Below are 15,001 nucleotides of genomic sequence, written 5' to 3' on the forward strand. Positions count from 1 at the left end.
AACAGTTACATAACAGCAAAAAGTTAGGTGATGAAATGCAAATTAATTAAAGGCATCCATTCCACTATCTGATTGGATTTGCTAGAAGTATCTACTAGGAATCAAGCTCATTCAAATATCATCAACCTATTCCAGATATTTATGAAATCCCAGCAATCTATATCCACTTCTTTCTCTACATTAACTTACTGGCTGTGGGCACAATAAGCAAATAAACTCCATCAAGAACTGCTTCAACAGGTTGAGTATAAAGGTTTTGCCATGGAATCTGTAGGTTAAGTTTACCTAAAAACACAGAAGAAAAAGGTTGAGGTATACAGTTAAATAGTTGACTGGGAAAAAAATTAGAAATATAATTGACATTAAACACAAAATCTTTGAACAATTATTACACTGGACAGAAAAAGAAACAGTGCATCTGAGGCCAATGTCCTTCAGGTTGTATTATTTTTTACACAACACACAAATAAACATGAGACAAGTTTTTCCAGGAGCAGAACTCTCAAGTCTCTAGATCCTCTCCTTACTCCCAAGAATTATATTCCCTCTTCATAACAGCAACCTCTCTCTCCTTGCAAATCCACTGCACCACCCTCAGGAACAAGAAAAGCACATGGGCAGATCATACATCATCAGTCATTTAAATGCTATGTTTTGTGAAGACAGGGATCCTGAGGTTACAGTGTCTCTCATTCTTCATCCAAGCACCAATTTTAATAAAATATTAAATCAGTCACTGGGAAATACATATTTCCAGGGTAGATTTGAAGGAAGTATAACGGTTTCACACTTAGTTTGCTTTAAGGAGCCACTAACTTTTACAAGACAATCAACTTAGAATGAGAAAACTTTTCATTTTAGCAAAAACAAGGAAGGAGGGGGGAAAGTGAAGTGAAAGGCAAAAATCAGTTGTGGAGTCTTGCTAAGACAAGGAATGAGATCCAGTCCTGCCCAATTGCTAATTTTTGCTGTGTTGGGCTCTTTTCTCACTAACATTGAAGTGATTAAACAAGACTCCAGTATATTTTAACTTTACCATCTCAGAAAAGGAGCCATCAAACAGGGTTTTTTTCCAGAAGAGACAAACTTCAGAGCACACAAAGTATGCAATTCAAGGAAAGTAAGGAAATAACTTGCTTAAGATGCCTGAGTGACTTGCAAGGAAAAGCAGTATGTTTAGAAACTCCCGCATGGGTACATGATAAAATGTAACTTACCAATATGTCCTACTTTAACTTTAAATGGCACATCCATCTGACTCTGAAAGAAAATAGTTCAGAAAATTTAAGTCAATTCAGCAACTTGTGAAATGTTGTCATGCAGGAAAAGACATTATGATAACCTTAACAACAAATTTAACCTTTCGACCACTGAAAAAAAAATTCAATATAATAGATAAGCAAACATTAGGCTACCCATTTAGACTGTTGAGTCATGCTAGGCTAAACACATTCCCAAGAGCAAGTTTCTAGGTTCACAAGCTATAGGAAAAAAAAGATCTTTCAGTATTCCTTTTGACCTAAACATATTCTTTTAGCAATTGCAGAGAGTTCTCTCATGTAAAAAAAAAAAAAAAAAGGCATATACTTTCACCTCTAAATTTAATCTAAAATTAATCAGATAATCCACACAGGTATACAGAAAACAAACCAGTAAGCTTCCACTTAAAAGACAGTGTATCCTAAAATAAGAACTAAAAAATGCCCACCAAACCCAAAACATTGATCATGAATAATTTTTTCATGTTATATTTTTATTTTCACTAGCTTACCAAGGCATTTTCTTTTATTTCCAGATTGTTCAGTGCTACAGCTCCTAAAAGAAAAGAAGTCAATAAGTAAAACTGCAATAAGAAAAGTAGTAGTGGTGCATACTAAACATCCCAAAGTCTGAATCAGTGGGTTACAGAAGTCCAGAAAATACAGGGGCTAATGTGTATGTCTTAAATATCAATAGCCAGATAGCTGTGGAGCCAATCAGGAATTGTTGGTAAGAACATACCATGAGAAAAAACATGATGTGAAAGGAAAAGGGGGCCATACAGAGGTGAGGTAGAACTCTTCTGGGATAAAGGTCCATGTTCTGGTTCCTGGAGATGAGCACAACACAGTACAGCACAAGTGTAGAAATGAGGTCAAGATGTGGGCATGGACTGCTGGCCAAAGATCAGTAAGTAGGGACCACCAAAGATCCCCAAAGCCCTCTGATCCATTCCAGAAAGGTCTGGAAGAACATACTGCACATGATAACTCATTTGCATAGAAAACAAGAAACCTAACTCAAGGGTGAGGAAACCTTTACTATAAAATGGTACTCCCCCAAAGCTCAGGCACACATGTGCCCCAGGACCCTGGACATCACATCAGCCGCATTGACACTGGAGCCAGGACTGGTGATCTTTCTCCTTTCTTTCTTTTACCCTCTCTTTTAATCTTTGTTCTCTTTCACCCTATCCCTTATTAAAAATATACCATCATGTGTTTATATTATAAAGGACTAACTTATAACAATTTCCATGCTGTGTGTATAGTTTAATAATAAAACTTTGTAAGTTTTTACAGACACTGACTTCTGTTGTTCTTTTTTGACCATGGGCAACTACGAATCTTGGGTGTTCCCTTCCCCTTTACGGTGGGGTGCCACAGTGGTCCACAACCTGTGGTCTCAGACTCTTTGCTGTGGAAGATATCCATAACCTACACCTCAAATATTCATGAAAGATGATTAAGACTAGACTGTTCATTTATGCTACAAAATAATACCTGAGATTTTCTCATGGAGCTTGTACACCCATGAAAAAGAACCTGAGATTCTGCAAAGTAAAAATGTTGGAAATTAAACATTTTTGTAAAGACCCATCTTGAAATTAAAAGTTTGCTTCTTTTTCCTCAACCATCTGCTTCCCATGCTTGTAGAAATCCAGCAAAATTAACTGTTAGTGAATTTTTAGCTCTCAAAAATTTTACATTTGCAAGTTTTATTTATAAGCTTACAAAAGTTCACAGGAAGCATTTCAGTAATCTAACATTTAAATGTCTTAGGACAAAAATTAACTTCAGTACACTGTGAATGAAGAAAATTTGAATTGCAAGATCGGTTTTTACCATATACTTTACATCAGACACTTGCCATAACAAAGAAACACTGGAAGGGACCTGAAAACTCACAATTTAAAAAACATGCATGTAATCTGAAGCAATGTCGTCTTCAAATTCTACAAGACGGATGGAGCTTCTGAAACGGTTACTTTAAAATTAATTGTATAGTGTTAATGCATGCACATGGAACAGACACCTGATACAACTGAGCAGGGACATCAATGAGATTCAGTAAACCAGAAGCAGATTACAGGCCTGGAAAGGAATACAATTTGAGATTACAAATAAAGATTTAATTGACCTAAAATGTTTTTCTTTTGGGACGCATGTTAGAAATGGCAAAACATAGGGGGAAATGGGAGGTCTAACTGCAAGAAATATTCTTGCAGTTATGTAGTACTAATGGCATTAAACAACTGCTCAAAGTACCACCAATTTTGAGAAATTGGACCCAAATCTCAAAAATTAATACATTAGAAGAGTTGGGTCAAGCTGTTGAACAGTTCCAGAGGAGCTGATCAGGTAAACTAAATCATCCATCTTGTAGCATTCACAAAATACTATGAATTTTTTAATGTTTTTAATTTTTTCATTGCAATGATTTATAATCACTTTCCAGTAGAATTCTATACATCTGACATATCATTGAATCACAAAACATGTTGAGTTGGAAGGGACCCATGTGCTGGTTTAAAAGTTAACCAGCAGGGGAAATGAACTCAACTCAAAAGAGAGATTATAAGTCAGAATAACAATTTAATAAAATAATACAATAAGTATGATTATACAGACAAACAATTGGTCTTAACCCACAAAACCCAAATGTATAACCCAGCACCCTAGGGCATGAACAAAGTGGTGTTCCTTGCCCCCCACCCCCCGAGTCCAAAGTAAAGGGAGAGGGGAAAAATCTGCTGGTGGGAGAGCTGTTGCAGTCTGGTCAAAAGTGGTGACTGCAGTCCAGTTGAGGGTGGTGGTCCCAGTCCGGTTGAGAGCGGTGAGCTGCAGTCTTCCTCTGGATCCCACAAGTGGTAAAAAGGTTCCAAAACTCCAAGTTTATATGTTCTCCAGTTCAGGCAGGAATGCTCAGTCCTTCCCTCAGAGCAGGGAATTCCATAAAAGGGTGTGAGGACAGGAACATCTTCCTATCTCGCAGGCCTCATAACGCCTAGTTTATAGCCTGAGGAGTCAGGCTGCTCTGGGCAGAGGGTGTAAATGCTCTATTGATAACAGTTTCTGGGAAATGGCATGGAAGGCTATAGAATACACAGTTTTGGGTTACACCCATCCAGTGATGAATTGGTCCCAGCTGTTCTAACTAGGACAATCCATCAGGATCATCAAGTCCAACTCTTGACCCTACACAGGAACATGCCCAAGAGTCACATCATGTGCCTGAAAGTTTCATCCAAATGCTTCTTGACCTTTGTCTAGCTTGGTGCTGTGACCACTTCCATGGGGAGCCTGTTCCAGTTCCCAGCCATCCTCTGAGTAAAGAACATTTTTCTAGTATCCAATCTAAACCTCCACTGGCACAACTTCAGGCCATTCCCTCGAGTCCTGTCACTGACCACCACAGATAAGAGATCAGTGCCTGCCCCTCCTCTGCCCCTCATGAGGAAGTTCTAGACTGCCATGAGGTTTCCCTTCAGTGTCCTCCTCTCCAGGCTGAACACACCAAGTGACCTCAGCTGCTTCTCATACAGCTTCCCCTCAAGGCCTTCACCATCTTCATTGCCCTCCTTTGGACACTCTCTAAGAGCTTAATATCTTTCCCATGTTGTGGTGCCCAAAACTGCAAACTATTCAAGGTGAGGCCACCTCAGTGCAGAGCAGAGCAGGACAATCCCCTCCCTCGACCGGCTGGCGATGCTTTGCCTGATGCCCCCCAGGACACGGTTGGCCCTCCTGGCTGCCAGGGCACTGCTGACTCATATTCAACTTGCTGTCGACCAGGACCCCCAGGTCCCTTTCCACAGCACTGCTTTTCAGCATCTCATTCCCTAGTCTATACAAACATTCAGGGTTGCCTCAAGTGCAGAATCTGGCACTTGCCCTTGTTGAACTTCATATGGTTGGTGATTGCCCAGTCCTCTCATTTGTCGAGATCTCTCTGCAGGGCCTCCCTGCCTTCAACAGCTCCTCCCACTTTTGTGTCATCTGCAGACTTACTTAGCAACCGTTCTAGTCCTGCATTCTATCATTTATAAAGATGTTTGAAGAGCACAGGGCCCAAGATGGAGCCCTGTGGAACCCCACTAGTGACAGGTTACCAGTCTGATGTCACCCCATTCACTGTTACCCTCTGTGCTTGATCCATGAGCCCACTGCTCACCCACCACATGATGTGTTTACCCAGTTGTGTGCTGGACCTTTTGTCCAGCAGAATCTTGTGAAAGACATTATTGAAAGCTTTAATGAAATCCAAAAAGATTACATCAACTGGCTTCCCTTGATCAACTAGGTGGGTTATATAAAAGGAAATCAGGTTGGATAAGCAGGACTTCCCTCTCATGAAGCTATGCTGGCTGTGACCAATGACCAATGCTGACATCAGCCTTTCCAGAGAAATACTACATGCAGAAGGATGTTTTTTGATATCTGGTGACTCTACTTTTAAGCCTTACGATACATACATCTTGCCAGGAAGAATAGAAAAGAGAAAAAAAAATATACAGGCAAAGACAGCATTCCCAACAATAGTCTATAACTACTCCAGTAACTGTAACTACATAGTCTTTGTGGGTAACAATAAGGTGACAGTTTTATATATCACTGGGTTCAATTCTATTCTAAACTTATTCCCTGATAAAGCTTACTCTGCAGAGACTATTATAACACTAAAAAAACCCTATTTTCTTCTCCAAGAAGACATCACTAATTTTAATTATATTCATAGCAAGTAATCCTAATGGTATCCAGAGCAAAGGTTCAGGTTTGTAACCAAATTACCAGGCGCAACAGGCCACAACATGCAATTTCTGCATGTCGGTTGAGCCACGTTGAAAACACTGACATGGAAACCTTAAGACTATACAACACATGAAGCAGTTTAACTAGGTTGAGTTTCTTCACTGATTGCTAAGTCAACATGCCCTCTCTTTTATCAAGGGTCTGACACATGACACATTTCAGCTGAGGCACAATTACTTAAGTTAAAATAATTTGGGGGCCCTGATGCTTCCAAAACCAAAGTACTGCAAAGTAAGGATTATCTTAAGCAATTTACAAACAATACTTTGTGATGGCATAATTATTTCTCATTTTACCTGAGCACATCATAATGGCAGAGAATAAACATGGTATCGGTAATGTTTCAAACACAAAGACTTTGACAATTCTACATCAAATGCTGGGATTTGGAAGTGTGGTACATAATTCTTCACTGTTTTTCCTATACTTACGATTTTACAGTTAAAAAGTTCAAGGTTTTAGTTAAAATCATTAGAAAAGATAGCTATTAGTAAAACTCAAAATATCTCACTTTTAGTACAAAATTAATGAAACACATTTATTAAAATATAACAGTTTACTTACAAAAACCTTGATTGAGGGTCTGACCACAGTAAATATACTATCAAAGCAAAGAAAAGGCTAACAAAAGAGGTGCTGTGTTTTGTATATTTAGGCAACTTTTCTTTTTCCTACACTTGAGAGAGAACATAAGAGATTGACTAAACATTCCTATTTCCAAAGCCACCACACCTTGGAAAGCTTGCACTCACACTCACAATCTAAAATGCAGCTACTGACCCTGTCAGTATTCTCTTTGATTGCCAAAATTTAGTCTTTATCACACTCAGCCATTTCACTTGCTATGAAATATAGATTCGAGCGCAACTGTACTGAACCCTGACTGCTCTGTTGGGGGTAGGAGGCAAAAAAACCAAAAGCCCTCATAAACAGAAACAGAAAAATCAAGGAGGCTTGTTACAGGACATAACACAGCTAATGAATTTACTATCTTGGAGCACTCACAAGAGACTCTAATTGCAAGAATACAAAAATACATCAGGATTTGATTGTTTGTTTCTGTTGTTGGTTGGTTGGGGTTTTTTTGGTAGGGGTGGTGTACCCCTGTTGGGAGCAATTGGATGTTTCGATGAGAGAAACGCATCCAGTGTATGGTTAAAAATTACTCAATTAAGCAACCTTGAAAACTGTATATACAACTAATTGGAGTTTGTATAAATATCTAGGTTTAAACAAGCAGGTTAGCAGCCAAAACAATAATAAAAGCCAGAACATTTATAAATACTTATAGCACAGTCTAGGATTTACTTAGGCTACACTATAAAGCAAATTCTTACGTTTACTGATCTCTAGACATTGTAAACAATTCAACAATAGCAAACAGTTGTCAAAATACTGGAATAAATAGGTTTATAGTTTTAATTTTAGATACTCAAAATAATTTCATGGATTTGAGTGCATGAACCAATGTCAACTACCAAGGATTTAGCTTGCAAGAAGTAACACTCAGTAAACACAGTAACACTCAGTAAACCATTTCACCAAAGAGGCCTAACTGAAATTTTGTTATGGTTGTAAACAGAAGTTAAAGAGGGCAAAGAAAATTAATCCACATAAAAATCCGCAGATTTTACCTAATTAATCTGTGCTGTCTTGTAAATAAGGGGCGGGGAGAGGGAAGGCAGATGAGAGAAACAGAGATGGAAGATCAGAAACTGAAAACACCTCAGCTGGAATCTGATCAATACCCAACAGTCCTGCTCACATATTTCAACAGCATTTCTACTATTTACCAACAGCACTGTCAGCTTGTGAACCCTCCTAACCACTTCAAACTGCCTTTGCCAGGCTTTTCCTACTTATGTTTATGCTGATAATTATTCCTGTTTAAACAGGTCATTCAAGGCAGCAAAAACTATTAGATACTATTCATCCCCCAAGTGAATTCAAATTACCATTACGTAAGGAGAGGGAGGGAGGTTGCATCTGCTATATGCTTGCACCTCCTATACCTAGACAAGGTAAGGTATGCAAAACTAGTTATCCTTTACTATAACAGTAGCTGTAATCAAAAGAAAAAGTAAAAAATGTTTTTACAAATGTTACAAATGTGTCAATTATGTGCCTATAGCATCTTAATAACAGAACCGCCCTGACAAGAGATACCAGATATTCAAACAAAAAGTGAAGAAAAATATGCTTGAGACATTACCTAATAAGCAGGTGTTCCAAGTCAATAGAGAATTAAGTATTTTAAAGGGCAGTACAGAGGGTCTGGCCAAGACACTGAATGAAAAGTTACTTAGACACAGTCAAAAGAAAACAGTTGCATCGTGAACGTGGATGAAAGTGTTTGATCTCTGTACTGTTTGGAAACCTCACTGGCACTTCCTGTCAAAGATAACTGTATACATCTCACATTGCTGCAAGCATTTTTTCAGGTATTGAAGTGTAACTTTACTAGGTCTAGAGCATTCAAAAATACCTAACTTACCTAAATACTTATCTAACCTTTTATCTAAGCCAAGTACTTGCACACTTGTTAACACAGCTCATTGAAACTAAGTGAAGGCCAGAACAAGAAGGGGATTAAAGCACAGTCCTTCCCATCACATTGCTTTCTGTGATGGCTGCCTAACAAAGTAGTCTTTTACCCCGATTCATACTAATGGAGTTACTTAGGAATACGATTTTCTTCCCTGTTATGTTCTTTTCTGAATCTTGGCCTTTCCAATACTGGCCTTATATGTTCAAATTACATTTGTTTTCACTTGTATAGGTTGTCCTTCCTTCTCCTTTCTGCACTGCCTTTTATATTTCAGGTCATTCATTTCTTGCAACAATCTGAGCCATGAGTGTTTCCACATATCACATCTTCCTTTAGTATTGAGACGGTCTACATTTTTACCATTCAATCTGAGAGCTTTTTAACAAGAAAAAAATTTCTGTAATTATTTCTGTGTTCATGTATTTTGTTTGAGCAGCATCATCACACAACTTTACTACACAGATTGAATTTGGATAGCTTTAATATGATATGATGAATTCTCTCATTTATGAAAAACCAAAGTTAATGTTAAGCATGCTCATTAAAAACTCATTAATTAAGCTCTCAAATTTACAGAAGCTGAAACCCCTGTAAAATTAGGCGTTATACATATATTAAGAGCCTATCAACAGGTTATCAGTCTTAATTTAAACAGGCCAGCTATAAAATACCACAAGATCACAACTTGCTCCCTACAGCATTTAAAAAAAAATAAATTCCCTTGGGTATTAAATCATTCAGAGGCAAAAAAATGCATGCCTTTAAAAATTTAAGACACATATATAGCACTTGTGCAATGCTCTAGCACTCAAAAAGCAGTGGCCATTTGTTAGAAGGAAAACAAAAAAACAAACAAACCAAAAACCCCAAACACACAACTTGCCTTTTTTTTTCTTTTTTAATCACTACTAGAACATTTAATAGATTTAGGAAAATTTAATTTCAATACTACATGATTTATGTAAAATTTAACAGTTTTATCACGACACACAAAGACAAACACTGCACGGAAACACACAGCTGTAATGGAATTGCTTTGGGAGCATGCAAGCAAACACAAAAAACTATTAAGTTTACACAAAATACGAAGACAAAAAATAGTGGTGTTTTTTTTTAAAAGACCTTAGTTCCAGAATTTTAGTAAACAGCCAGCCAAAAAAATTATCAGTAGACTTCAGATACACTGTGAGTGTTGGAATCTGCTAATCAATGATGCACTCCATATAAAAACAGTACTCTACTGCTATTACTACTAATAGTTACTGCCTTTTGGCTAGCAGAATGCAATTTCTAGGTCCTTTGAGATATTCGGAATGAAAGAAATGTTGCAGATGCACAGACCATTTAACACAGTTTAAACTGCAAAAAAGCATGATGCAGTAGACCAGGAAAAAAATAAACTCCTAAGATGATGCTTCACCAATGCTACACAGCAGTTCTGGGCCTCTTAGAGCAAGATACAGGTAGTTTTATATACCCATTTTCACAATAAGCAAGTAAACAGGCTGTGTAGAGAAAAAAATTGTTTTGCTGTAGTACACAAGCACCGTTCTGAGAAATGAGAAATTTCATTTGAATAAAAATATACTAAAGCCTCTAAAAAATAAGAACTACTTGAAAAGGAAATAATAAAAACAAAACCAAGTTACATGTACATTAAAAAAAAAACAACTGAATATCAAAACTCCAAAGTAAAATTTATTGAGATTTAATTAAAAAAAATAAGCAAGACAGTTAAAGTGCATCTAATTTCATAAGAGTTGCCTCACAGAGGCATAAACTGCCATGAGTAACCACCAGCAATCTACAGAGCAAGAAAAATAAACTTTTCCTTTTTTGTAATGTATAAATATTGCCCAAAAGATTTACACATTGTTCCATATCTTACATTAAATATTCTACCTGCCTTCCCTCAACTGAAAGAAACTATGACAACTTCAGAACTTCAGTACACAAATCAAATAATTAGGATGACACAGTTTTGCTGAAAGATACGCTAACTCAAACCTTTCAAATAAGCCTCTCTTAATCAGTAATGGATATGCTATATTGAGCCTTACTGCTATAGATCAAGGACTACTACCTTCTCTCCAGCACTTACCTATCATGTTGCAGTGTTTAAGACTCCATATAGAGACTGAACTTCACGAAGATGCTACAAATACTTTGACTGACAGAAAATTACTGCAGATATGAAACCAAATAAGGATGTCATTTCGGAAAACAGAAGCATGAAAACAAAAATGTCCACGATGCAAAAAGCTCCAGGAGAAGCTTACAAAATCTGATTAATGTATATGAGTACCTAAGAATAGATTTGCACGTAGGGAATACCTCGAGAGTGCTTCACACCTACAGATGTAAAAACATACCTGTAAAAAAACCCTGAATCTCTGTGTTTGCTTTTGCTGACGCTACAGACACCTGGAATGCACCCTGGAAGTGGTCGCTTTGTCGCTGCACACATCTGTGCCTGACAGACCTTTGATACTGTTTTCTTGTACCTACTAAAGGGACCTCAAGAAAGTACACTCAAACAGAACACTCCTGCCTTCACAACTGGCATGTTAATTTAATTCTATAGACCACTGCCTACTTCGCCTAGTACAGCTGGTCATCACCTCTGCAAACATCAAGGTAGGCTTTACTCCTGGGTTTTTAAGGCTAAAAGTGACAAATATTCTAGACCTACAGAGGACAGCACCAAGAAGAGACGGGACGTCACCGCCGTTCGCAGAGAGGCCACTCACTCCCGCGAGCACGACCCTGACACTCGAATACCATCCAAGCCCCTGGCGTTTATGCTCAGTTCATTTCCGGGCGGGGAAACCGCCCGTACGCCAGTTTCACATTCCCGCAGAGCCGGGTCAGGCTCCAAGCTCCAAGCTGCCCGCGCAGTCCTTCCAAACTTTACGCGACCGTCAGAAGCACCGCGGCCAGCGAAGGTCCGCCCCATCAGCAGAGACCACGGGCTGTCCATGACTCCCTAGCACTTCGCCTGGGTTTCTCTTTGCCCCCCGCCAGCTGTTTCCCCACAGCTCCTCCCGCCCGGCCGCTCCCTGCTGTCGCAGGCGGCGGTCCCGCGCCCGCCGCGGACACCGCCTCCAGCCCGCCCGCCCCCACGGCTATTTTTAAGCTGCAGGCAGGTGGAGCGGCGGCTAAGCTGTCGGGCAGGCGGTCCAGCACGGCTCAGCACGGCCCTGCTTGGCTCGGCAGGCCCGGCCCGGCCCGGCCCGGCCCGGCCCGGCCCGGCTCGGCTCCCCGCCCGGGGACCCCGCCCGGGGACACCGCCCCAGCCTCTCCCCGCTGCGGGCGGCAGGGCGAGCCCGGACGGGCAGGAAGGGACGCAGCGGCAGCAGGGGAAGGCAGACAGGCCCATACCTCCCCAAATGCCCAGCTTCAGCTGGGAGCTGTCCAAGTTCACCACGTAGTCGCCGAGGAAACGGTTCAGAACGTCCACGACCAGCGACTCAAACACCATCCTGCCGCCGCCCCTGCACCAGCAGCAGCGCCGCCGCCCCGGCTCCTGCAGCTGCGCGGCCGATCGCACCGCCCCGCGGCCCGGGGGGCGGCTCCAGGCTGCCCCCGCCCCTCCGCCTCCCCTGCGCGCCGGGGATGAAGAGGCGCGGCTTGGCCCAGGCTACGGGAGCCGGTGGGGGCCGCGCACTTCGGCCTGCTTCAGCCCGCTTCAGTCCGCTTCTGTCCGATCTTTCTCGTGGCCTCTCCGTACGTACAGAGATTCTGATGGGAAATGCAGGGGTTTCGCGCTAGCTACTCTTGTTTGCTTGTAAGGTGTGAGTTAACACAGAATTTGTCAGGTTGGAAGGGACTATCAGAGAAGTCATCTGGTCCAACCTCCCTGCTCAAGCAAGGTCGTCCTAGAGCACGTGGCACAGGATTGCGTCCAAACGGTTCTTGAATATCTCCAGTTAGGGAGACTCCACAACCTCTGTGGACAATCTGTTCCAGTGCACAGTCACCCACCCACACAGTAAGGAAGTTCTTCCTGTTCAGGTGGAACTTCTTGTGTGTCAGTTTCTGCGTGTGGCTTCTTGTCCTATTTCTCAGCACCACTGAAAAGAGCCTGGCTCCACCCTCCTGACAGCCTCCCTTCAGATACTTACAGACACTGATGAAGTCCCCTTTCAGTCGTCTCTTCTCCGAGCTGAACAGTCCCAGCTTCCTCAGCCTTCATAAGAGAGATACTCCAGTCCCTCAGTCATCTTTTTGTCTTCGGCTGGACCCCTCAGTTTGTCCAAGGGATTTAAAAGTGAGATAGCTATAAAGATTTTTTGGATACTTTTCTCCCTCAGACTAGGCAAGTGTAGAAATTACTAAGCTGTTCAAAAATGGCTGAACTATTACTGGCATAATGGCTAAAGCAAGTTGAACTGAATTTCTGTCTCCAAAGAGCTTAACTCTCAGGCTGTTTTTCGACTTGGGTAATGCTGAATCACACTGGGCCATATTTACCCTGAGTGGTTGTACCGAAGCCCTCTGTGCTCAGAAGGTTTGTTCAGGAAACTTCCTGGTCTGACCATTCACAAGAGTCCTTGGCAGACCCCCACACCAGAGACCTTCACTGCTGGGACTGAAGGCCCTTCCCAGCAGACGGCTCTCGCTTGACTCTCTATACACATATACTCACACAGTCAGACCAGTTTTCCCTAGAGATTTGACCCCAGGTTTCCCATACCAGAGTCTCAGATGTCCCATTCCACAAACCAGTTTGTTCCCCATGCAGTAACACAGAAACAGCTTGAGCCGAGTGCCTCTAAGGAGAGACTCCCAGCCAAGGAACCCCTGGGCTTTTATATCCTCACAGTCCAAGCTGCACACAAGTCTTCCTCCTCCTAAGTCTTCAGCTCCTGCTGTGTCTCGCAGTGTCCATCCACCTGGCTGGCAACACTCGACTTCGTGCCCTTTGTTAACCAAAGTGTTGACAGTTCACTGCCTCTTGCCTCAGGCTCCCACCCAGAACTCAATCTGCAGCTTGCTAACTGAGCTACCTGTACCAGATGTATTTCTCCACAGGTTCCTCTGCCACACTGCCACAAGGCTTTCTCTGCTGATAGCAGGAAGAATAGAATTACCCTCCAACTTGTTCCTGGAACTGCAATAATTAGGTTTGAAATTAACATTAAGTATTTTATATTTTATTATTTTCTATATTGTTTTCTATAGCACGGGGTATTAGATTTCCATGGCAGGTTTGTGGGGATGGAGGGCTGCCTCCCTAAGAGACAAAGGGCTGCCCTGTGCTGGGCACAGCCAGTTCTATCTGCTTCAAACTGAGCCACAACAGGGCACAGCTGAACTCTTCAACAGTAATCCAGTCACCTCTTGAGACCCTTGATCCCTTAAGCCCCTAATGGTTTTTTATTTTTCTAATATTTGTAAGACTTGTAAGTTTTATAAGTAGGTTTTAAAAGCAGCAACCCCCCCCCCTCCTTTGTCCCTTGTCCCTTTCCCTTTCTCTAGCACCCTTGTTTACACATTCCTTAACCCTCTTACCCCATTCTATGCTCCCTATATCAATCCTACCCCTGAATATAGCAGAAATGTTTAGTCTGTTGTCAAGGCAAGGCCTAGATTGTTGGCAGAACAGCATATCAGGGCCTAAACCACAGAATATGGTCAAGAATTAGTTAACTATGTACCCTTTGTGCTCTGATGAAGAGGAAGGTGGGATGAACACGGGGTCCCAAAACCCCCAGACCCATTTCTCAGGGGGTGGACCCCGGGGCGGACCAGAGTAACGGCCACAGGGTGGACACATCTGGGATTGGATGGATGGTATTATAAAATGTAACATCTCAGGCATGGCCGGCGTGCACATCGTGTAACATCTACTGCCTTGGCAAAATAAACCCTTTCTTATCTCACCCCTAATTAACTGCTCTGGAGATTTTTTCAGCACCAAAATTTCACGGCAACACCCTATTTAAAAAAGGGTAAAACAGGCTGTAGAGCAGCTGTGAAAGAAGTGAGAACAATGTGGGAGAAACAGCACAAGATTCTCCTGGAGCCCGAGAAGACCATGCTGGAGCAGGCTGTTCCTCTGCAGCCTATGGATGACCACAGTGGAACAGATACTCACCTGCAGCCTGAGGAAGACCCCACACCACAGCAAGTGGCTGTGCCCTTAAAGAGGCTGCAGCCCATGGAATGCCCACACAGGAGCAGCTTTTGTGTCATGATCTGTGGCCCATGGGGGACCCACACTGGAGCACTGAAAATTCTTATCCTTGTCTCTTCCGTGTGGCAGGCAGTGCTTTCAAAATGGCTTTGACTCAAAAGAATGAAGTACAGTAAATAAAGCAGGATGAACTCATTAATATGTCCCCCAAAACAAAATTATATCAATCTTATAGGTCTATCA

At 41.6% G+C, this 15,001-nt stretch overlaps 1 protein-coding gene across 3 annotated transcripts in view; it reads right to left on the reverse strand.

Annotated features, from left to right (window-relative positions):
• VPS13A (vacuolar protein sorting 13 homolog A) overlaps positions 1-12,172 on the reverse strand; it is a 93,263-nt gene extending 81,091 nt beyond the window's left edge. For all 3 annotated transcript variants that reach the window (XM_039388796.1, XM_039388795.1, XM_039388794.1), the window contains exons 1-4: positions 12,001-12,172; positions 1,772-1,815; positions 1,218-1,260; positions 190-285 (exon numbers count right to left, since the gene is read on the reverse strand). In XM_039388796.1, coding sequence (XP_039244730.1) covers positions 190-285; positions 1,218-1,260; positions 1,772-1,815; positions 12,001-12,100 — 283 coding nt within the window. In that variant the 5' untranslated portion in view covers positions 12,101-12,172. The remainder of the gene's footprint in view (positions 1-189; positions 286-1,217; positions 1,261-1,771; positions 1,816-12,000) is intronic.
• Between the last annotated feature and the right edge of the window lie 2,829 nt (positions 12,173-15,001).

This window comes from Pipra filicauda, unplaced genomic scaffold (genome assembly GCF_003945595.2).
Source record: "Pipra filicauda isolate LSUMZ 115617 unplaced genomic scaffold, ASM394559v2 scaffold68_size4259465_pilon, whole genome shotgun sequence".
Classification (NCBI taxonomy): Eukaryota; Metazoa; Chordata; class Aves; order Passeriformes; family Pipridae; genus Pipra; species Pipra filicauda.